Source organism: Chaetomium tenue (assembly GCF_020726465.1).
Source record: "Chaetomium tenue strain MPI-SDFR-AT-0079 chromosome Unknown F5144scaffold_3, whole genome shotgun sequence".
Classification (NCBI taxonomy): domain Eukaryota; kingdom Fungi; phylum Ascomycota; class Sordariomycetes; order Sordariales; family Chaetomiaceae; genus Chaetomium; species Chaetomium tenue.
Window position 1 is genome coordinate 4,060,980 of NW_027117331.1, and position 22,615 is coordinate 4,083,594.

General features: G+C 57.4%; 6 protein-coding genes across 6 annotated transcripts; 3 read left to right on the plus strand and 3 right to left on the minus strand.

The window, feature by feature from the left end:
* Positions 1-5,583: 5,583 nt before the first annotated feature.
* On the minus strand, positions 5,584-7,073 carry F5144DRAFT_601765 (acyl-CoA dehydrogenase/oxidase; the record flags this gene model as incomplete). Its single annotated transcript, XM_066791166.1, has 4 exons — positions 5,584-5,988; positions 6,050-6,158; positions 6,213-6,692; positions 6,757-7,073. 4 exons carry the CDS (start codon positions 7,071-7,073, stop codon positions 5,584-5,586), a joined length of 1,311 nt encoding a protein of 436 aa, XP_066645371.1.
* Positions 7,074-7,775: 702 nt separating this feature from the next.
* Positions 7,776-9,445, plus strand: F5144DRAFT_205835 (luciferase-like domain-containing protein). Its single transcript, XM_066782965.1, has 3 exons — positions 7,776-8,052; positions 8,163-8,326; positions 8,469-9,445. The coding sequence occupies exons 1-3, from the start codon at positions 7,997-7,999 to the stop codon at positions 9,428-9,430; spliced, it is 1,182 nt and encodes a 393-aa protein (XP_066645372.1). The 5' UTR covers positions 7,776-7,996; the 3' UTR covers positions 9,431-9,445.
* A 319-nt stretch (positions 9,446-9,764) lies between these two features.
* Positions 9,765-11,245, minus strand: F5144DRAFT_486373 (SGNH hydrolase-type esterase domain-containing protein; the record flags this gene model as incomplete). The annotated part of the gene is made up of 3 exons (XM_066785545.1): positions 9,765-9,867; positions 9,936-10,539; positions 10,594-11,245. The coding sequence occupies 3 exons, from the start codon at positions 11,243-11,245 to the stop codon at positions 9,765-9,767; spliced, it is 1,359 nt and encodes a 452-aa protein (XP_066645373.1).
* A 711-nt stretch (positions 11,246-11,956) lies between these two features.
* Positions 11,957-13,846, plus strand: F5144DRAFT_569617 (uncharacterized protein). The gene has a single exon (XM_066788710.1). The coding sequence runs from the start codon at positions 12,168-12,170 to the stop codon at positions 13,434-13,436; it is 1,269 nt and encodes a 422-aa protein (XP_066645374.1). The 5' UTR covers positions 11,957-12,167; the 3' UTR covers positions 13,437-13,846.
* Positions 13,847-14,151: 305 nt separating this feature from the next.
* Positions 14,152-16,310, minus strand: F5144DRAFT_569619 (tetrahydroxynaphthalene reductase, variant). Its single transcript, XM_066788711.1, has 4 exons — positions 15,530-16,310; positions 14,720-15,190; positions 14,530-14,657; positions 14,152-14,474 (listed from the first exon to the last, which is right to left on the minus strand). The coding sequence occupies exons 1-4, from the start codon at positions 15,813-15,815 to the stop codon at positions 14,337-14,339; spliced, it is 1,023 nt and encodes a 340-aa protein (XP_066645375.1). The 5' UTR covers positions 15,816-16,310; the 3' UTR covers positions 14,152-14,336.
* A 1,128-nt stretch (positions 16,311-17,438) lies between these two features.
* F5144DRAFT_206265 (L-Aspartase-like protein) lies at positions 17,439-20,272 on the plus strand. The gene is made up of 2 exons (XM_066782966.1): positions 17,439-17,908; positions 18,004-20,272. The coding sequence occupies exons 1-2, from the start codon at positions 17,766-17,768 to the stop codon at positions 20,102-20,104; spliced, it is 2,244 nt and encodes a 747-aa protein (XP_066645376.1). The 5' UTR covers positions 17,439-17,765; the 3' UTR covers positions 20,105-20,272.
* The last annotated feature ends 2,343 nt before the right edge of the window (positions 20,273-22,615 follow it).

Here is a 22,615-nt window from a genome sequence, read left to right on the forward strand (position 1 = left end):
CGTCTTCGACATCATCCACGTCGCCCAATCGCCGACCACTATCATCATCGCTGCTGTCATCATCTCTCCCGTCACCGAACCGCTCAATCCCGGCGTCTCGGCTATCGCTGCCACCTGTTCTCCCGCCCCGCCGGGCGCCAGGAACGACGCCGCGCCACCACGACCCGCGGTCCCAGGATGAATTGGTCTCCATCCCCAGGCTGCCGCCGCCTTCCACAGCTTCAACTTCGCCGTCGTCACTGCCGCTGCCTGAGTTGTCCTCGTCGTCATCATCGTAGTCGGCAAAGGGGTTCCGCAGGCGTGATTCACTTGACGTTGTGGTGGGGGGACTGAAGACGCCGGAGCTGGGAGCGTCTTCTGCTGTCGGTGGAGAGCTGCCTTCTTGTTCGCCGTTGGAAACAGCAGCGGCGGCGGCGTTACGCTTGTTCATAGCTAGCCGTGCGGCAAGTTGGAGGCGCGCTCGCGAGGGGGGCACATTGAGAGGTGGGGGTGGGGGTGGAGGGGGCGGAATGGATGGCGGATTCAAGGCGTTGGAGTTGGCGTTTAGGGGGTCGGTGTAGGCTCGGAACTGATAGAGACGTTAGCCGGCTGGTTTGATACCGCGGACGATAAATAACAGGCAAGAGCGAATTCCCCCATGCGCCGGGGATGGATGAGCTGAAAATTCGCAAGAGGGAACAAGTATAACAGGGGAGACATTGCGCGCCCGCGGAAAGGGGCGCTCATCCCAAGGAAAGAGTGGCTGCCCACTGGGCATCTGATGGCCGGGAAGGAAACAACAGAACAGAACCACTCAACACCTTCCCTGCAAATCGCCAAGAACGAAAGTGTAGCTTGCGATTTATTGAGAAGCTGCGGGTATCAGTTCTTGGTATGTCTCATACCACGAAGCCATGCTGCGTAGAAAATGATCGCTGTTGAGCCTCGACTTCGAGACTTATCTGTGGTGGTTGTCTCCAACCTCAAAACCGCTCGCCTAATCGACACACCATCCTAGAAAACCTGCGAGGAACGCTGGTTGGGACCTGTTCTGGGGATGGAGCCAACCCGGCCCAGGCATCTGGGAGGTCGTAGTCCGGTTTGCCGATAACGGTGCCGCTCTGAACGGGACCGTCACTCTCTCCCAAAAACCCTGTCACAACCTCCAGGTACTCCTGTCCATCGTCGGAAAGCAAGAAGTCAATGAAAGCATCGGCACGAACCTCGTTGTTAACATCCTCCTCGGTGTCCTGTTCTTCGTCTTCGTCCTCATCACTAGAGCTGCCGAATCCGCTCATAAGAGTTCCCGCGCTGATAGCGAACGGACCGATCCCGCCGCCACCAGAGCTCTCAGCAACGTCCGAGCCTCCATTTAGCCCGGCGTCCGCGAGAGCGTTGGACGCTCCGGCACCGAGACCGATCGAATTGAGACCAGAAAACCCTGCGCCCATCAGGCCCTGCGCACCGGCGCGGCTCATAGCTACCTCTGGGCGGACGCCGCCGAGGATTGCGTTGTCGCGCTCGCGGGTCTCTGCTAGAGCGCCCTCGACATAGTTGACCCAGTCTTGGGCCATCACCTTTTCCAGGACGACCTCGCTCAGAAGCTCGGGAGAGTGGCGCTCGGTAAACTTCACAACTTCCTCCGCAATGAGGGTGAGGTGGCCCATGTATCCCATCCGCGTCTTGTTCTCGGCCTGGGACTTCTCGCTGGCAAGCTGGCCATTGATGATCTGGTTTGTGATATCGGCGGCCTCGAAGAGGCTGATAGCGAGGGTCGGGTTGTAACCCCTATCCATAGGTCCGTTGAAAACCTGTTGGACGATGTCATATACCACGTTATGGAGGAAGTTGTTCCACGGGTACCGGAAGAAGAAACCGAGGATGGTCGGGACAACACGATGCTCGACAAACTGCATCTTGAGATAGTCTCCGACCACGGGCTTGGACTGGGCCGGGGCGTCGGCAGTTGGTTTCGGTGCCTCAGAGGTAACGATGGACGCGTCGCCGGGGCCTTCCGCTGGCGGTTGGGTCGGGGTCTCTGCTTCTGCAGTTTCCTGGGGCGGAACAGCTGTCAGCGCCGGGGCATCGGTCATTGGCGAGTCGCCTGCTTCTTCGGCGGGCGGCGATGGCTTCTTTGATGGCTCTGTGGCACTCTCCTTGGAGAACAACGGGGCAGGGGTGTCCTCCGGATGGGGGGACATGAGTGTTGGAGCCTTGGCCTCGACTTCCGTTGTTGAGATTTCCGGCCTTGGCTTTTCCGCAGGCGACACAGCTGACGTTGAAGTATCAGCTGGGATGGCTGCTTGCTCTGGTTCGTTCGTGTCGCCGGTCTTCGTATCTACTGATGCCTCCTCCGGCTTCGGTGAGGGGTTCCCTGTTTCTGGGACAGCTGTCCCGCTCGGCGTTTCCTTTGTGGCCTCAGCACCCTCTGCCGTCGGTACGGTCTTCTTGGTAGGCGAGAGAGGAGCAACGACCAAGTCGGCATCTTCGAATGCTGGTGGTTCTTTAACAACGCTGCTCTCCAGCTCAGCTACGGCCGTCGGGGGCGAGCTGAGAGGCTCGTCGACGAAATCATCCTCGTCCTTGTCGAGGGAAGAGGACTCAGGCGGGTGAGTGGGCGCATCTGGAAGCTCTAGAACGCCGTGGGTGTTTTCCTCGTCTGCGGTATGTGACACTTCTTCAAAGCCATCATCATCCGCGGAAACGTTCATAACCTCAAGTTTACGGCCCAGGTCTGGAGCCGACACTTGCGAGGCCCGCATTGAGAGATCTTCAACTGATGTAGGGTCAGGACCGCTGGCGGGCAGCAGATGGCCTTCTGCCCGAAGTCGTTGTCGTTGCTCGTCGCGGGCGGCGATCAAATCCTCGGCGCCGTTTTCGTTCAGCAACATCATATTACTGCAGTGTAGGAGCTCCGCCATAAGCTCGCACGTCTTGAAGCGGTCAAAGCCTAGGGGCTCAATCTTGTCCTTGAAGGTGGAAGAGAGGCGCTGCCTCTGAACCGGCACATTGAGGATGAGGTTCATGAAGTCGGGGACGTGCTGGGCAAATAGGCGCAGGAGCGTCCCCAGATAAATGGGATCTCGGCTTGAGGGGGCTGCATTGATGTCCACTCCTTCCGGATCGTAATCGGAGTTGTTCTTCCGGATGACTTCGATGATGATGCCAACGCCACAGGTCAGGGCGTTGCCGCCGCCGAGCATGTACTGGATCAGCTGCTCGACACAGGGCTCCGATACCAGTTGCCGTGTAAGTTCGTTTGGCCCGATACATGTTTGCTCGTTTTGCGACGCGTTGGCAGAAACGGTAATGATTGCTTTGATAAAATCCGCCGCGGATGTCTGGGTGGCCCAGCTATGGTCTGATCCAAGAAAGGAGATGAGGGATGTCATAACATTTTGCGTGTAGAGCCACTGCAAAAAGAAATATTAGTTTCGCCATACCAACGAAGCGAGGGGGTTACGTACCTCAACGATGCCCTGCCCGCTCTCGGTACGTTCTAGGCTTATAATTTTGAGCAAGAGATCCATGATCATAGGACAGTCTACATGTCTCAAAATGTCTGACACGGCGCCGTCCATAGACTTGAGCAGCTCGAGCATTTCCTCCGTCTTTTTGTCAAAGAGCGATTCGTTGACCTTGGTGAAATAGCTCGCTTGAAGCGGGTCGAGGGGGGTTTGGCGCTTTAAAAACTGCCAAAAATTCCGGAGAAGCTGTTTGCTTTCCATGAGCGCGTCGTACATTGACCAAGTCTCTGACGACAAAATTTCGGTTGAAACGAAGGCATATCGATTACGCTTCTTCTCGTTGTCCTCCTGACTCGTGTCCTCCGCTCTTGAGGAGGTCTGGGATGCAGTCGATGTCCGCAAAACAGACTTTCCTTTCTCGTCGTCATCTTCCTCGTCGTCGTCGGCCGAGGCGACTGGTTCAAGCTTGGGCGCAACGACATAGTTGAGGAGTTTCTCGAGCACCTGCGGGTCTCGAAGGTACTCGACAAGCCTTGCATTGTGTTGCTTCAGTTCCTGCACCAGGTCGCTTTCGTCGAGGAGCTCCTCGAGCTGGAAGTTGTCCCTCTCGAGGATGGTGTCGATGGTGGAGACATTGGCGTAACCGCCAAACCTCCAGAACATGATGGGCGGCAGCCGACGGGGTTTCTACCACGGCGCTGGTGGTGGGATGTTGGCCTTAAGCCGTGGTGTCGTGATTCCGAGACTTTTTCGCAAGTTTTCGGCAATCACACAAGTGGGCTGCTGTGCGTGGCAGAAGCGGTCGGGCGGCGACTCCCGCGGGCGGCCAGGGGCAGTGGTAATAGGTAGAGCGCTTGGCCTAGTCGAACGTAAGGTGCATGAATTTTGTGTCAAAGACGCCGCAAATGCTGAAATTGGTCCGTAGCAACGGATGGGTATCTCAATGTCTAAGTAAGGTATCTGGCGGGGTCGAAATGATTAGCTAGGGAGTTGGTGGGGAGCTGGTCTCGACTAGAAAGTGGGGGTGACGCAGCGAGCGGCCGGGCCGAAGCGCAAGCAACAAGCAGAGCAACTCCGGACGAAAACCAGGGCAACAACGCTAGCAGTTCAACGGGAGCCTGGGGACTCGCCGGCGAAGGTACTGAGCAATAGCACGGGGTGTGCGGTACTCGGCGGGCTGCCCGGTCGGACCAAAGATGGATCGGAGATGGAAGGGCAACGTACAACAGAAACCTCGGCCGAATGCAAATAATGCTACAATTACAACACGGCCGCGCAGGGCCGAAGAGGAAAAGAAGAGACGTCTACTGTCATGGAGCCGTGGGCGAGACAGCCAGTGATGGCGTGAGGTCGGTTCGTGGTTGCGTCTCGAGATGATGCGAAGCCTCGAGCAGCGTGGAAATGATGTTGATTGCGGGTTGTTCGTCCAGTCCAGCCCTCACAGGTCCCCTCCCAGCCGCTCTCCGGGCAGGCGCCTAGGCGGCCAGGGTGCCTGTTTATTACGTGAGACCCACTAAATGTGGCCGGCCATTGGTTCTTCCCAAAGCCCAGGCTGGGGTTCTTGCTTCGAGACGCTCGGACCAGCCTTGCCCACGCACTCTCCTTTCTTCCATCCCAAGGACCCCCTGAAATTGGGCTGCAATGCCCTTCCAGCTTGGTCCTCTCAGAGCAGCAGCCCAAACGATATCTGAAATCACTCAAATTATGACATCAGGACCCATTTGACTCTCAAACAACCACTGGTCAAATGTTGCCCCCACGGAATATGTTTAGATTTGCGCGAATTGCCAAGTGTCGACCCCGCACGCGGTTGTTGGGACTCGACCGACATCGAGTTTCGCGCTGCTGCAGATTGCTGAAACAAAGAAAGGAACGGTTTCATGGAGTTGAGCGGTAGCCTGCCAAGATCGTCGATCCATCCCGCCGCAACCCGTGCTGGCCACGTTTTACCCCCGTCGCGGCACGTGTATAAGCAAACCACCTATTTCTGTCAACATGTCTTATGAAACACAGTGTATTTTGATGACGAGGGGTGGTTTGGCAAGTGAAGAGAGCAAGAGGGCCATGTTCTTCATTCCAGAAACTACATTACATGCAAGTCTCCGCCAACCTAACACCCCACGAGCCCAACCACCCTTCAGGTATACCACGTCGGCTCCGGCGCCTGCCCCAACAAAAAGAACCTCCCCAACTCCCTATTCTTATACGCCACGGGATCATGCAGCGTATGCGTGCGGAGATCGCGCCAGAAACGATCCAAACCAACCTTGCTCGCCGTCGCGCGCGCCCCCGTCACCTCGAACACCCCCGACGTCACCCGCAGGCCCGTGTCGGTGGCGACCACCTTCACGCTGGCCACCCACTCGGCCCAGTCGCCCCGCTCCTGCGGCGTGAGCCCGGCCCGGTTGGGTGCGTACGTGCCGTACAGGCGGTCCGCTTCCGCGCCGGCCCGGTCGGCGAGCGCTTCCGCGGCGCGCAGGTGCGCGTGGAAGTTGCCGTAGGTGGAGAGGATGTGGAATTCGTCCGTGGCGGATTCTTTGGGCTGTGGATGGTTAGTCAGTGTGTGATCGGTAGGTATGAGGGGGTGGGATGGGTTGGCTTACATCGCCGCCGAATGGCCAGGCTCTGGTGTGGGCAACGGTGTACTGCTTGGCAAAGTCGAGAGCGCCGAGGGCAATGCCAAGGTAGAAGTTGCTGAAGACTAGCTGGATGCTGTTCGGATGTTAGCAGGGTACTCACACGAACTGGCCTTACAGGGACGCATACCTGGGTAGCAGCAGCGACGGAAACGGAATCCCCAGCACCGCCGGGTCGGGCTTCTTGGTCTTCGCATCCCACCCCAGGGCATCCGCCCACGGTGCGGACACATTCTCGACCTTGGCAGCCCCCGACTCGGTCAACCGCAACCCGATGTTGTCCCAGTTATAGCTGAAGACGATGCCCGCCTGGGCCGTCGGCACGATGGCAAAGATGTGCTCCTCAGGCGGGCGGCCGTCGACGGCACCCTCGAGCACGATCAGGTCCGAAACCGCGGCGCCTGTCGTGAAGTTCTTGAAGCCGCTGTATGTGATCTTCTCATCGTCGTACGTGATCTTGAGGTTGCTGTCGCGCGGGTTGACGGCGCCGCCAACGTAGTAGTTGTTCTCGATGATGAGTTTCTGGAGACGATCGGCCTGCTCGTCGCTGCCAACGACGTTGGCGGTGCGGGACCAGAGAAGGTGGTAGCCTAGAAGCATGCCGATGGAGCTGGCAAATGTCAGTTTCTGAAGTCGCTGCTATGGATTATTGGCGCAAAGGCTTGAGGACATACCCATCACCCTTGGCAACCTCGCGGATTGCCTTGTAGCCTACGCTCCACGGCTGCTCGCCGCCTCCATACTTCTTTGGGCCAAGAAGCTTTAGCAGGCCGGAGTGTTTGAGCAACGCCACTTCTGCCCTGGGAGACTTGTTCGCCTTCTCACGGGCGGCGGCGTCCACGACCAGAACGGCGGCGACATCTCGCGCCCGCTGCAACCAACCCTCAGTGTCTGTAGGATACGTGGACCATTTTGACTCGTAATCCTGGTAGACTGCGGGATCGGAGCTTGAAGGGGCTTTGCTGTTCACAGGCAGCGTGCTGGTCGCCATGATGGGCAGTCAGATTTCTGCTAGAAGCAGCTTGTGATCAAGACAGACTCTAGGGTGTGTTTTGGGGGGCGTATATGGCTGGGTGATGTTACAACTGCTACACGATAGTCCTGAGCGCGCTCTGGCGCATTCATATGCTTTCTCCTTCCCCCATCCTCGAGGCGCTTGGCTTAGATGATGGGCATTGCGCACAAAGCCACCGCGATTTCATCACCAAACTCGCCGACTACAATTGGGGTTTGAAGCAGAGCTCTCCGGCCATACGGCCCCTCTTTTGGAAACTAGCTGAGTAGGCTAAGCGTGTGATATCTCCTCGTGTGCTACCCCGCCGCCAGCATACAGCCCTCCTCCGCCTTGCGGGTCGATGGACTATCTTCGTGTGCTCGAGCTCCATCGCGATTGGGCAGAAGAAGGGAGCTGCACCATCACGCAAGCCGCAATGGTGATGGCTGAATCTAGCTGCTTTATGATTGCGTAACATCTCAGCTCTGGGAGGAGGATGAAGCTGCCGGGAGGGGTCATGATGAAGACGCCATCCCGCAGCCCCACCAACAACCGGGCGATCAAACAGGTCCCAAGTGCAATAACTATCATGGGACTTCAAAAGCAGCCTCCGGATCTGTGTAATCTCAATCTGGTTTGGGATAGCTCCGGGATTGCGTGATCCCCGTCCCGCATCCCCCACGCCAAGGGCACCGATCGACCGGAGGAGGTGGATGGCATCATCGAGCTCAGCGATGGCGGGATACGCGGTTCGACGTCAACGCCAAACAACGACGAGTACTTACAACTACGACAAATGTGTCTAAGAAAGGGAACATTAAGCCTGCTTTATACACACGTGCCCCAATCATCAAACCCAGAGACCCAGCACAACGACGAAAGCCCTCCTTCACGACAAACCAAGACAGATCACCAACACCATGGCGACCGCCAACCCCCATCCGCTCAACAGCGACCCGGACCGGCTCCTATTTGCGTACGCCCCCTCTATCTTCCCAATCCAACCCAGCCCAAACCCCCACTTACTCCAACCACCATCCCATCCCACGCAGCACCACAACTAACCATCCTGCCCCTCCACCGCAGCTACTGGGTACCCAACGTATCCGGCGGGCTGGTGATCTCCAAGATCCCGCAGCGCACCTCATGGGACCTGCAGTCCAACCTGCGGTACGCGCGTGCGGCCGAGGCGGCCGGCTTCGAGTACGCGCTGACCCAGATCCGCTTCACCGCGTCCTACGGCGCGTCTGGTAAGTCTGACACCTCACCGCCGTTCTGCTCCGGTCCTCGATCCCGGGAGCATGTTGGGTCCGGGGCCGGGTCGGGTCCAACCCCTTGGGGATAGAGCACGATACAATCCATCACAGACCGCAACTAACACGCCCCCTTTAGACCAACACGAATCCGTCTCCTTCTCCCAGGCCCTCCTGCAGGGAACCACCACCCTCCGCGTCATCGCAGCCATCCTCCCCGGCCCCTGGGCCCCCGCCGTCGTCGCCAAACAGATCGCCAGCATCGACCACTACAGCAACGGCCGCATCGCCGTGAACATCGTCTCGGGGTGGTTCAAGGGCGAGTTCACCGCCATCGGCGAGTGGTGGCTGGACCACGCGGAGCGGTACCGGCGGTCGGCCGAGTTCATGCGCTGTCTGCGCGGGATCTGGACGGCGCCCGCGGAAGAAGGGTTTACGTTCGGGGGGGACTTTTATCGGTTCCGTGGGTATAAGCTGAGTCCGAAGCCGGTGCAGAAGCCGCATCCGGAGATTTTTCAGGGGGGGAATAGTGATGATGCGAGGGAGAATGGGGCGAAGGTGGCGGATTGGTATTTTATGAATGGGAATGATTTGGAGGGGTTTCGGACGCAGATTGAGGATGTGAAGAGCCGGGCGAGGGCGGCGGGGAGGGAGGGGCAGGTGAGGTTTGCGGTGAATGGGTTTGTGATCGTGCGTGAGACGGAGGAGGAGGCGGTGAGGGTGCTGCAGGAGATTCAGGGGAAGGCGGATGCCGAGGCGGTGGAGGCGTTTGCGGGGGAGGTGAAGAATGCTGGGGCGAGCACGGCGAACAAGACCGGCATGTGGGCCACCAGCACGTTCAACGATTTGGTGCAGTATAATGATGGCTTCAAGACCAAGCTGGTCGGGACCAAGGAGCAGGTCGCCGAGCGGATCGTGCTGCTCAAGAGCCTCGGGGTCAACCAGGTGCTCACGGCGTTTCTGCACTATGAGGAGGAGGTCGAGCAGTTCGGTAGGGAGGTACTGCCGTTGGTCCGCCAGCTCGAGGCGCAGGGAAGAGGCAAGGATGCGGCGTTCGAGATTGAGCGGACCGGCGACGTGTATAGGAAACGGAGCTCGTAGGCAGGTAAAAGTGATATCCATGGAGAAGATTCATCCTTGACGAAGGTGAATGTGCATGGCCGCGTCCTCGGACACTGTGACTTCCTCGCAATCGGAACGCGGCGGCGCCACCCATTCAGAGTAACGAGATGAGCCATTGTGGTTGAAAGCTCTAACGGCGAATTCGGATTGCCAGACAGGAACCGGAGCCCAAATCTCCGTCTTCTCGCGCCGAGGTTCTGAGGGAACCGCATCCTGTACGGTAGGGTCCACCGATGAATAGAATGTGGGCGGTGTTTCCTCACGGTGTCGAGCCCAGATACCGTAACCGGTGGCACCAACGACCGGTAGCCAACTAAGCTCGAGGGAATGGCAGTCGAAGGTTTTGATGCGGACATCTTTGGGGGTGGAGGGGATCCCTTCGCCCACAACCACCGAGGGTGCGCCGCCGGGAGGCCCTGGGCCTACAGTAGACCAAGTCTCCATGGCTATAGCATAACGGTGGCCGAGAGTGAGGTCCTTCAACTCGGCCCTGTTTCCCCTGACGCCCACAATACCGGGAAAGGCGCCAGGCTGGTCGCAGTCGAAGTAGATGAGGCCATAACGGTCAATCTCACCGGTATACGAAGATGGCGGAGGGGGGTCCCAGGTAATCTTGAAGCCCGTCGCAGTCGCGCGTGTGACCATATTGCTAGGCGGCGGTGGCGTCTCCGGTTTGGCAACGGCTGCAGAAACGTGGCTCCAGGGAGACTTGAAGTTGTCCCCCCCGCTGGTGCGGACCCGGCATTCCACCACTTGGCCCTTCTGCAAGGGCGGCCAGTAGTATCGGTTGCAGTCCATGTGGGTGGTCGCCCACTCGTCATCGCCGACAAGCCTATGCTGAAAGTCATATCCGAGGGCGCCGTAGACATGATCCCAACTAACGACGATACCGCCCGGGGTTGAGGCGGCCCCGAACCGAACGGGGGTGGGGAGGGGCCGAGGCGGCACGGGCTCCGGGATCACAAGGGGGTTGCGGCCGAGGGAGAAGTTTGACACCAGGGTACGCGAGAAGGCCTGGGCGAGCTGGTATTCGCCGAGGGCATTGGGGTGAAGGCCATCATAGGCAGCGTCCGAGTTGGAGCCGCCGCCTGCCCATGTCAGATGTGTGGTCAGGGGGCAAGGTTTACAATAGTTCGACTTACACGAGTAGTTTTCGCAGAAGCATACAAGCGCGACGGGTGATTTGACCGTGTTCCAATACTGAATGGCCTGCGCAAGCATGCGGTTGTACAGGTCCGTGTCTCTCGGCAAGTCTTCACGGCCCGGTATGTCTGTCCTCTGTGGTACATTCGCAACAGCAAACTTCAGATCTGGCTTCGCAGACCTTGCCTCTTCCAGAAGCTCTTTTATGCTGGCGAGGGTCACGACGGGCCCGCACATCCGCCAGCCGAGATCATTAAACCCTAGCTGGACCAAGCAAAGATCTGGCTGGTAGGCGGCCACCTGCTCGGCGACGAGGTCCTTGGCCACATACGCCTGCTGTCCACTGGCGGCGAAGTGATGGCAGTTGGAGAGGAAGTCCGGATGGACTCCGGCAGCGTAACCTCCATCGGTGCGAAGGGGTGCTGGCAGCTGGAGAGGCTCATCTTGCAACCTGGGTGGGTATGGCGGATGGGGTTCATCGGGAGGAACGGTGCCTTTGTAGGGTCCCACAAAGCGAACGTCGATGTCTTCTTGGCCGAACCACTCCCAGATTCGGTATCGCCAGGTCCAATCTCCTTCTCTTCCATGCGAAATCGAGTCGCCCACTATCATCACCTTGATTGCATTTTTCTCTATTTCGGGGGTGGCCATGGTTGGCGGTTGTTTTAACAAATGATGCTGGCGCTGTGCATTCGGATAGCCAAAACCCGAGTTGTCATTGTTCTTGACATCCGAACCCTTGAATCCGGATTTGGGATGAACTGCGAAATCGAATGGATCGCGAATCAATGGACCGAGGACTCCGGTGCGGGGTCTGCAATGGGGTTTCTTGCATCTGATCGGCGCAAACAATTGCCCAATTGCAGGGTTAGGGTCGGATTGCAACTTTTACACGCTCACCCCTGCTGCTGCAATTTCGCCTTCTCCGGCGCATTTTGAGTCGGCTCTTTTTTTGAACGCTTCCAAAGTTCGCGTTGAGTTGTGTCGGGGGCGTTAAGAGAACTCTTCGTAAACAACGCCAACACACATCAACTATCGCCAAATCCGTCAATTCTCAAGCCACAAATAATAATTATCCCAGGCAATGCACAGGGTCGAGCCTACCTTCATTTCCGAGCTTACCAAAATATTCCCGCGTCCATGTCAAAATGCGGCGCCGTCACAGTGAAAAGCCCAAGCGGGCGTAAGTTGGGTGTGTCTTGCAGATCTCTCTGATTGCCAGGCCCTGTCATTGGATCGTTGACTGCGCAGAGAGCCCCCAAAAGTGCTCAACCCCTGAACTCAATCGCCGTGCCGCACGGTTGCCGGCATTCCTGCAGAACAATGTTGCATTCTGCCCTGGATCCAGGCACCACTTCAACTCCTCGGCGGATCGATGACCCCAGAAGGCCCGTTCAAGTACAAGATGGCCTGGGAGGGCTGATCCTCTGAGGATTTCACTCTTTTTCCTCTTCCACCGTTCCACCGGGCATCTCACAACACTCACCGTCTTCTTCAAGACACAGTCACTCTTTACAGTCCTTCGGGACCACTACGTTCTTTTGAATTTACAAATAATCACATTCTTTCAAAAATGCAAAAGTTTATCCTCCTGGGCCTTCTGCCCTCTCTTGCTCTTGCCGGCAGAATCTCGTCCCCGTTCGTGCTCCGTCGGACCGATGGTGGTGGTGGATATGATGAGGAGAGCTGCGAGGACTTGGGCATGCAAGACTGCGGCGGCTGTATCCCGTTGGACTACACTTGCTGCCCTGCGCAAACCGGAGGTTGCCCGCCTGATCAAAAGTGCGTTGTTGGGGATGATGGCGAGGACGGCTGCTGCCCGGAGGGCTACACTTGCACCGGCAACGGCGGCGTGAGCTCGACCACCTTCTCCCTCACCACCTCGACCTCGGCCGCTGTTGAGGTCCCGTCCCCGACTCCCACTGGCGGTGCCGACGAGGAGACTCCCCCGGATTACGGCGAGATCCCGGGCCCCACGCTCGTCGACCCCAATCCGGAGGAGACACCCACTCCCACGCCTGAGCCCACTCCTGAGCCCAGCCCCGAGCCCTCAAGCTCGGAGGAGGCCGAGAGCTCCACCACAACCGAGGACGCCGCCGAGTCCACCACCACCGAGAAAGCTGCCGAGTCCACCACTACTGAGGAGGCTACGGAGCCCACCACCACCGAGTCCGCCAGCGCCAGCGAGACGGCATCCGAAGACGCGAGCTCCACCTCAGCAGCCGCCTCCCTCTCCACCCCCTACGGCAACTCCACCACGACCGCGGCGCCGACCCTCTCGGCCGCCAGCAGCACCTTCTCCTTCGCCAACGGCACCTTCACCACGGCCTCCACCACCGCCTACACCACCTCCACCGTCTACACAACCACCACCAGAACCATCACCTCCTGCCCGCCCTCCCACCCCTGCCAATCCGGCACCGGCGTCGGCACCGTCACCGTCATCACCGAAACCATCGCCGTCTCCACCACCATCTGCCCCGTGGTCGAGACCCCGCCCCTCCCCACCCCCACCTCGGCCACCCCAGCCACCATCACCCCCCCGGTGATCGGCGGCACAACCACCACCATCGCCCCCGTCAACCCGCCCGTGGTCGTCTGCCCCGGCAACGGCCAAGCCTGCGGCCCCGTCGACAACGGCGGTGACGATGATGATGAGGAGGAGACGAGCGCGGTCCCGCCGCCGCCGTCGCACACGCACGGCGGCGCCCACCCGACCGGGTCGGTGCCCAAGCCGCCCATGACGACGGGCCATGTGCCGGTGACGGCGGGGGCGGCGCGGGTGGGCCAGGCGGTGAGCGGGGTGGTGGCGGTGTTGGGGTTTGCGGTGGCGTTTTTGTAAAGGGGAGTAGAGTAGAGTAGAGTAGAGAGGTGATGATGGGGATGTCTCGATCATGTCATGTCTCGATGAGGTGTGTGTGGTGGGGATTTAATGTCGGGGTTAATGAGTGGCTAGCCCAGAGTAGATGAGACATGGTGATAGATGCTGAATCTTTAATTCTTGATACAAGTTGTTGCTATACACAAAGATGCATGGTCCATAGGAATGTGTTGAGAAAGAGTCAGTTCTCGTCTCGGCGGCTTTACTCTCCTGTATCTACCACTTGCTGTGGTGCTCACGCAGGTCAAACCCCCGCGTCCGGGACATGGTCGAACACTGTTGAAATCTTACCGTGATATCGCAGATCCCGAAACGCTGCCGGAACGAATGTGACCCGATGTGGACGTACGCCATATTCCTCAATGGTTGGCGAAGTGACAAACACGGTCTGAAGCGCTTCTCCGTCAAACAGTTTATTTTATGAATAAACCCAGTATTCAATCCAATGGGGGAAGCACCGAGATCAAGGTCAGCCCATAATTCACACAGGCAGAAACACACAGGAGCCTGGATTCTGCTGTGTGTGTTGACGCGAGCCGGCGGCAGTATCATAGGCAAAGTCTTCCGTAGTCCCAGCAGACTGGTATCGGTGCCACCTTGGGGACTCGGTCAGCCCGGAATTCACATAGACACAATCGTCATCACAAACTCCAAGCAGTCAACACAAAGCCACCGTCACGTTTTCTGGACCAACTTGTATTTCTCCCCAGTATAAAAAGCCGGCCTCCTAACCATTCCCATCGTACCTCCAACTTCGACTGTCCTTCTATCAGTTATCACTCATCCCCAAAAGCAATACCGCAGGAGTCTCAAAAAGTTTCATAAAACAACCATGTGAAGTGAAACCCCGTCCATACTCGTTCACATGCAAGCAGCGCCATCGATGCCGATGACCTTGCCGTTTACCCACTCGCCGTCCTGGGACGCCAGGAAGCACACGACACGAGCGATGTCGATGGGGAGACCAACGCGGTGAAACGGAGACCAGCCGGCAGCGTACTGGGGCAATTAGCACAAATACCTAAACAAACCTTAGAATACGGAATCACCATACCTCATCAACACCCTCGTCATCCAGCTGGTCGCCGTTGGGGATGTACTCGCGGCACACGGCATGGTACATGTCGGTCTTGATGCCGCCGGGCGCAACAGCATTGACGGTGATCTTCTTGTCACCGAAGTCTGCATCGCATCAGTCAGTCAAACAAAACCCCAACAGTCAGCCACCCACCCACACCACCTACCAACAGCCATGCACCGCACAAACGTCTCAATCGCGCCCTTGCTCCCCGAGTAGAGAGAATGCCTGGGGACCGCCTTGGCCTGGCCGGTGATGGAGCCCATCAAGATCAAGCGACCACCAACCTCCAGATGCTTGTACGCCTCGCGGGCAACAAAGAACTGGCCACGGGTGTTGATATTGAACACACGATCAAACTCCTCAGGCGTAACATCCTTGACGTGGCCAAACGAGACCACGCCGCTGTTGGAGCAGACAATGTCGAGGCGGCCAAACTTCTTGTGGCCCTCCTCAAACAGCCGCACAATGTCGTCGACGACGCTCACGTTGGCCTTGACGCTGGCCGCGTCCGACCCGTTCTTCTTGATCTGGTTGACAACCTCCTGAGCGGCCGCGTCGCTGTTGGCGTAGTTGACGATCACCTTGGCGCCGCGACGTCCCAGCTCGAGAGCCATCTCGCGGCCGATTCCGCGGCCTGGGTACGTGGTATCCCCGGAGGGGGGGAGGTTAGCTTGCTATTTCTCATGCTCGGTGTTTGGGGATGGATGGGGTCCGTCATGGAAATGCCACGGGTAAAGCAAGCCGTGACCACAGTGCTTTGCTTTTCCAGTGCAAAGCCAAAGCCACAGGCGATCCGGGATGTAAGTGGTGAGTGGGGGTAGGGGTTGGGGGTTGGCCGGACATCAGTTGGGGTAAACCACCCACAGGTCCGGCACGAGGAAACATCGCTTTGTGGCACCTCCAAATGCAGGGCCACCAAGCAACCGGATGGCCGGGTCCAGAACACCTGTCAAACAAGAAGATTCGGACTTACCGGCGCCCGTCACGAGAGCCACCTTGCCCTGCAGCGAAGCCGATGCCAGCCCGAGGGGACCCGGGATCTGGTCATACTTGCTGCTGGTGCCGTAGTCGGATGTAGCGCTAGGCATGGTTGCTAGAGTGCCGGTAACTGTGGTAGTGGTTGGGAGTTTGGGGATTGTTGTTCCTGACGAAGGTGGCGATTGGGACGCGTATTGTTGTTGGGTCTCTTTGGTTTTTGTGGTAGATTGGGTTGAAGAGAAATGAGAGAAGAGGCGGCGGAAGATGTCAGAGAGTCTCATTCGGTGGGCTGCGCTGGGGCAGGATCGAGGGCATTAAAAGCAGGATCTGTGCGATGGGAGGAACATCCACCGGCAGCTGATGATGGCTCTTGCTTCATCTTATATCCCGGGGAGGAAACCACGCGGCTCAAATTGGCATGCTTTTGTGGCCCCTTCCGCCCTGGGCCAGTCCGTCGGACGAGGTTGGAGGAAGGCCGGGCTGGGCGTTACGGACATGATATGGTGGTCACGGTGCAAGGTAGCAGGCACGGATGCGGACATTTTGGCGAAACGGCTGGCAGTACTGGCACGGGATGATTTAGGATGCACAATCCAGGTCGAATTTGCACCCGTGTTGCCCAAAAGTCCTATCCTGTCGATTGCTTCGCAGGTCTGGTAGGGCGGGAGAGGAAGCGAGGCTGACACTTGATTCATCGGCTGCGGTTTCCGTGTTTCAGGTGTCACAACTTTTAATTCTTCTAATTCACGCTCAAGTCCGCCACTTCTAGCCGGGCAGTCGGCACAGAGGGAATCTCCGGGCCGAGAACGACCGCCGAGGTTACCTATGTACCTCTGCTCCCCGAGTTTGGCAAGAACGCCACGGATCAGCTCGGCTCATTCTTTTTACTGAAAGTCCGTTGCCATCCCTGTGATCTGTTACTTCCGTCTCTTGCTCTGTCAAACGTACTGCGGTCGGGGTGGATTCTAATGGGTATATAAACTAACAGACAGTATGTTCAAAATATACCATGCCATTCGGCTGGATAGTCTAGATTTGAGAACGCCGACAGCAGTAGCTCCAAGAATATAGGTATTTGCATTTTTGCAAACTTCCCTACAACTAATACCGTGTGCAAGCACTTGTATCGTGCATGCATTTGGTCATGATTTTTAGTTTAGGAAACTGCTTGATCCAACATATCCCTTTCTGTGATATCAACTTCTCGGGCATTCCCCGCAATCGAGTATTTTTATCCAGCACCCCAACGAGCAACCCCAACAGCGGGAATCGATACCCGATCTGCCGAGTTCAACCCCGACTTGAAGCTCCGATTACTCGTCTACGGAATTCAACATTTGGCGCTTCGAACCGGTGCGAGACTTAACAGTACTGGAACAGCATTTCGCCGTTGCCAGCGAAACCAAGAGTTTGCCTCTGCCCCGGGGGCACCCGGGTCAAGCCCGGAGCTCCGGCCCCACTCGACCCCGGACCGGACCTCCGGGCATCGGCAACCGGTGCCAGATCCGTCAAATAGACCTCGTAATCAACACTTCGGGAGGATGCAATTAGTGGGACGTTATAGCGGGACTGCCTGACCACGTTTTCTTTTGTTAATGCAAGTTTGAGATATTGGCAGTTGCTTTTGCGGCCCCAGCCCCCGACCATTGAATGTGGTGCAGAGCGGTCAAGACAATCAATCTCAGGCCCAGAACCTGATTAGCTGACCTGAGACTCGGACTCCCGCTTATGGATACGAACCAGCAGGTGAATACGCGAGATCATACGATTCGGCCAACCAACTCGTTTTTGGATCGGCATCAGAATTCTGACTGAAGCGGTGACTGAGCCTTCCGCTAGTCTGAACTCTGAACAATGTGCGTGTCGACTTAGTGACCTGTCACTGGCCTTTCGGGCTCGGCTTTGGCGGAACAGCGCTGGTTTGTCTCGGGCACGGAACTCGGACCAAAACGGCTAACGAGGGCCTTTGCAGCTGTGTCTAAATCTAGAAATCGGAAATCTTCCGCTGTTCATACGTCTCGAAACTCGTGTGAGGTAAAGCCGGGCGGGCCGACATGCACGCTAGGAAGGCGGCACGTGGGGAAGGCGGTGGGTTAATTACTTGATAAGGCCGCTCGCTGGGCGCCGTTTCTTTCTGGAAAGTGGAAACTCTCAAACACATCGCAACCCTGGGGAAGCACCTACGATTCGTGCAGCTCACCTCACGTCTTCACGCATCAATCATATCGACAATGAACGGCAAAGAACATGGCGTTCCGCATGCATCTGCTGCTTATTTGGAGTGGGCTGCGTTGCAAAATAGGCGTCATTCCGGGGAGCACGTATTAGTCAATGGTCGGGAGTTGACCATCGCCGATGTCCTGGCCGTCTCGCTGTGAGTAACTTAGTCTTTTTTCTTTTTTTTTCTTTTTTTTTTTTCGTTATTTTGTTTTCTATTTTAGAAACAGGGCGACCTCTGACATGTTTTAGGCACAATGGGGCCGCTAAGCTGACGGATGATCCGTCGGATCTGGAGCTCGTTGACGAAAGTGTTGCGTTTTTAGAGCGGGAGCTAGCGGCCGGCAACGTCATCTATGGCGTCAACACCGGCTTTGGCGGCAGCGCAGACACCAGAACACAAGAGTTTGAGCGCCTCCAGAGCTCAGCCATCCAGCACCTCAACGTTGGAATCTTGCTAAAGACCGACAAGGCGGTTACTGACCCAGACTCGGATTCGGGCCCTCGAGACAATGGCATGCTGCGAAGCCACGCCCTCCCGACTCCCATTGTCAGGGCGGCCATGCTGATCCGCTGCAATTCGTTGATGCGGGGTCACTCCGGTGTGCGAGTCAGCGTTATTGAGACCATCATGAAGCTGTTGTCTCTCAATGTGACCCCCATTGTGCCCCTACGAGGCAGCATTTCGGCGTCAGGAGATCTGTCCACCCTCTCGTACATCGCTGGTGCGATTGAGGGCAGCCCGGACATTTTCGTCAAGGTTATCGGCCCTCAGGGCAAGACAGCCATTGCCTCAGCAGACGAGACTCTGAAAGTTGCCAAACTTGGCCCGGTGCGCCTCCAAGCGAAAGAAGGCCTCGGAATCACCAACGGCACTGCGCCCAGCTGCGCAGCCGCATGTCTCGCCATCGACCAAGCCAATCAACTCGCCCTCCTCGTCCAGCTCCTCACCGCCATGGGCACCGAGGCCCTCAACGGCAACGCCAACAACTACCACCCCTTCATCTCCGCCATCCGCCCACACCCCGGCCAAGCCGAAGTGGCCACCAACATCCTCCACTTCCTCTCCGGCTCCAAGATCTGCCCGCCGCCCACCGCCCCCCACTCCATCGCCCACGTCGGCCTCGCCCAAGACCGCTACTCCCTGCGCACCGCCCCACAATGGCTCGGCCCCCAGCTCGAAGACCTCCTGCTCGCCACCCGCCAGGTCACCACCGAACTCAACTCCACCACCGACAACCCCCTCATCCAAGTCAACGGCACTGCCAGCCGCATGCACCACGGCGGCAACTTCCAAGCCATGGCGCTCACCTCCGCCATGGAAAAGACCCTCCTCGCCCTGCAAAACATCGGCCGCCTGCTGTACGCCCAATCCGCCGAGCTCATCAACAACACCACCAACAAGGGCCTGCCCCCCAACCTGTCCCTCGACAACCCCAGCGCCAGCTTCACCTGCAAGGGCTTCGACGTCAACATGGCCGCCTACGCCGCCGAGCTGGCCTACCTGGCGAAGCCCGTCAGCGCGCACGTCCATGTGGCGGAGATGGCGAACCAGAGCGTCAATAGCATGGCGTTGGTGGCCGCGCGGTATGCGCTGGAGGCCGGGGAGGTGGTGGGGTTGATGGCGGCGACGTATGTGTATGTGTTGTGTCAGGCGCTGGATTTGAGGTGCGTGCGGGTGGTGTTTGGGGAGAGGGTTGGCGGGGTGGTGAGGAAGGTGGTGGGGGGTTGCTTTTTTGGTGGCGAGGCTGAGGCGGGGGATGGGGTGGATAAGGTGGCTGCGGCTGTGGTCGACGCGGTGATGGCGTGCTGGGATCGGCTGTCGCATTTGGATTTGGCGGACCGTTGTTGTACTGCTGTGGACGAGTCGCTGGGTACGGTGCTGACGTGCTTGGTGGAGGCGGGGGGCTCGATGGAGGGCGTGCGTGACTTCCAGCGGAGGTTGAAGGAGGGGTTGGAGGGCTGTTACAACGAGGTCCGGGCGGACTTTCTGGCTGGGAAGGTCCAGACGACGGATTATATCAGTGATGCGTCGAGGGTCGTGTATGACTTTGTAAGGAAGGATCTGAATATCCCGGTTAACCGCGGTGTAGAAGATCACCCGCCGCTGCTGTTACGCAAGGTGGAGGAGGCTAGGAGGGCCGTTGATGGCGCCGATGGGCATGTTACTAATGGTGATGCCGTACACGGGGATCTGGCGACGGCGGAAGCGGACTTGGCGTTGAGGGGGAGGACGCTGGGGAGCATGGCCAGCGAGATTTACGAGGCGGTGCGCGCTGGGGAGTTGCATGATCGGATTATGAGGTTTGGGGAGGGGTCGGGGATTTGGGTGGCGGGGAAAAGTGCGGTTTAGACTGGAGGCTGGGTAGATAATATATGTGGGTGGGAGGGAGGAGGGCATCGCGATGTGTTGGGAGGGAAAAGAATGATGGGATTTATAGGTCGTTAGAGGTAGACAAAATACCACTCCTGTTATTTATGTCAATTATTTCAATGTCAAGGGGCTCGGGACAGGAAGAATAGCGTCACATGCAACCGAGAAGTTGATGGGACTTGAACCTCCGTAGGGTTGCAGCGCGAGTGTTTATTATTAGCAGCGCCACAAGACCAAGAGACCGGTTGAAGGAACTTTACGGAACGGCACCGAGTTAGGCACCCAGTCACTCCAAGACATGGCAGGCTTTGGGGCTACAAGATAAAGTTGAAAAGGTCCTTCCATTTGGATCTGAGAATTGTCAGCTTTCGGCCTCCAATGGGAAAAGTCACGGTGGTGCAACCAGTGTCCTCCCTCTCAAACCCGCGTACGGGCCACCGCAGCCAAGGAAGAACGGCATCTTCCTGAGTACATCTCTCACAATCATCCATCCCAACCCCTGGGAGATGCCCCCCCCCCCCCCCCCCTTCATGGTAATCATGGGCCAGCCATCCTCATCGCGAACACGGAAGACGAGGGCATGATCCGCACGGGCACAGCGGAGGTTCCGGCTAAGGTAGAATAGGAGAGGATAGGGAACCAACGGCAGAGGGCGGTAAATAGTCAACGCATGCAGCAGCGGGCAGGCAAGTACAGGTCAGCGGGGCGAGCCGGGAAGGTCAACAGCTGTTGGGACTCTTGGGAGTGTTGCGATACGCCTGCGGCTATGCAGGTACATAAGGTACCTTTGGTAGTCCCATAGGTAGGTACTGATCTAGGGCGTATCCCTGATTTGTTTTGTCAGACCGCTAGCAATCTGGTCAGGGGGGGGGGCGGGGGGGGACTTGTGTTTTCCGTTTCCCGAATGGCCTTGCGTTGCATTTATTTTCAGGAGTTTAGCAGACGATTTTAGTTAGGAGGTCAGACAGGAAGACAAGAGACGTCCAAACCACTAAGTTTGCCCACAGCGACGCGTGCGGTCGACAAAATGACTGCTATCTGAAACCATGCGGGCTCGCGTGATCAGAGGGCGCCGCCAATTTGTGTTATGAAGAGGAAGTCTGGAAGAGTGGTTTATGCCCCCGTCAAAACTAACAACAGTGCTTACCGAACTTGTAATCATGCACATACCGCAGTCTCGGAAGTCCACAGGTCAAGCCGTGTAATCACCAGTTCAGTATATCCTAAGGTTTAAGTATAGTTAAGTGTTTTTCATAATTATAAAGTTTTACCGAGAATGCTCGCAGCGAGGTCTGACCCTTCGCTCAGAGCCCCCTCGCTGAGAGCCCAACCCCTCGCTAAGAGCCCAACCCCTCGCTGAGAGCCCAACCCCGAAGATGAATGTCTTAATATCTATCTCATTTGAAATCCTCTAGACATGGGCCTCCGAAAGGGAAGGGCTCCCAAGCACCCACGAAATACTATCAAGCACCCAGCTATACCTAATCGGGATAACCGTTTTTTTCCATACGTCCGAGTGAATCACCAATACCAAAATTTCGGGCCGCTGTCACCTGGCCAGCTTACCATACCGTTGCGTGACTTCCGCAAAGTCGCTTCGAGATCAACAGCGCCGAAGCAGCAGCAAAATTGTCGACGACCCAGTCACATCGACAACCCGATCTCTTCATGTAATGCCCTCACGCCGGTACGCTGCCATTTCTTTTATGCTTAGGGGCTCAAACTGACCCTCTCGATGCACTTCTAGGTACCTTTGCCATGACAGAGCATTCCACGGAACCGATCCCTCGACCGTGCGGCCCGCCGCCACCCGTCAAGATCTACGAGAGCCTAGACGACCTGTTTCAAGATACCTGCACTCACGGACAGGCACACGGCTATAGCATCGTCAAGAATGGGAAAAACGGACTCAAATACAAGTTCAGATGTGCCAAGGCTCGCAAGTACAAGGATCAACGCTCCTCCGAAATTCACGAGAGCAAGCGGAGGAAGTCTAGCAACCAGATGACCGGCTGCAAGTTCCGACTGACAGCCAAGCCGCTACCTGACGGCAAGTGGCTGTTAGAGGTGCCTGAAGGGGAGTTCTCAAGTCACAATCACGGCTGGAATGAAGCGACTTCGTTTGCTTTGAACCGCACCCGAGTTTTGGCTGTCTATCAGGAAGAGGTCATCTAGATGGCCAACGCTGGTAGTAGACCTTCTCAGATCCTTGCTGCGATAGATGCTGCCCGCGTTGGAGTCATGGGCAAGGACATAAGGAATCTTCTTCAAAAACATCGCCGCCAGGAGCTCCGGGGCCGTTCGCCACTCCAAACCTTGTACGAGGATTTCCTTGTACCTGCTGAGAGCCAGTACGAGTACATCGACGCCCGGGACAACCAAAATCGCATTACCTCTCTTACCATCGCTCCCAAGAGCGGCCTGGAGCTCTTCAAACAGAATCCCGACCTCCTTTTACTGGATTCCACCTACAAAACCGATTGCCACGGG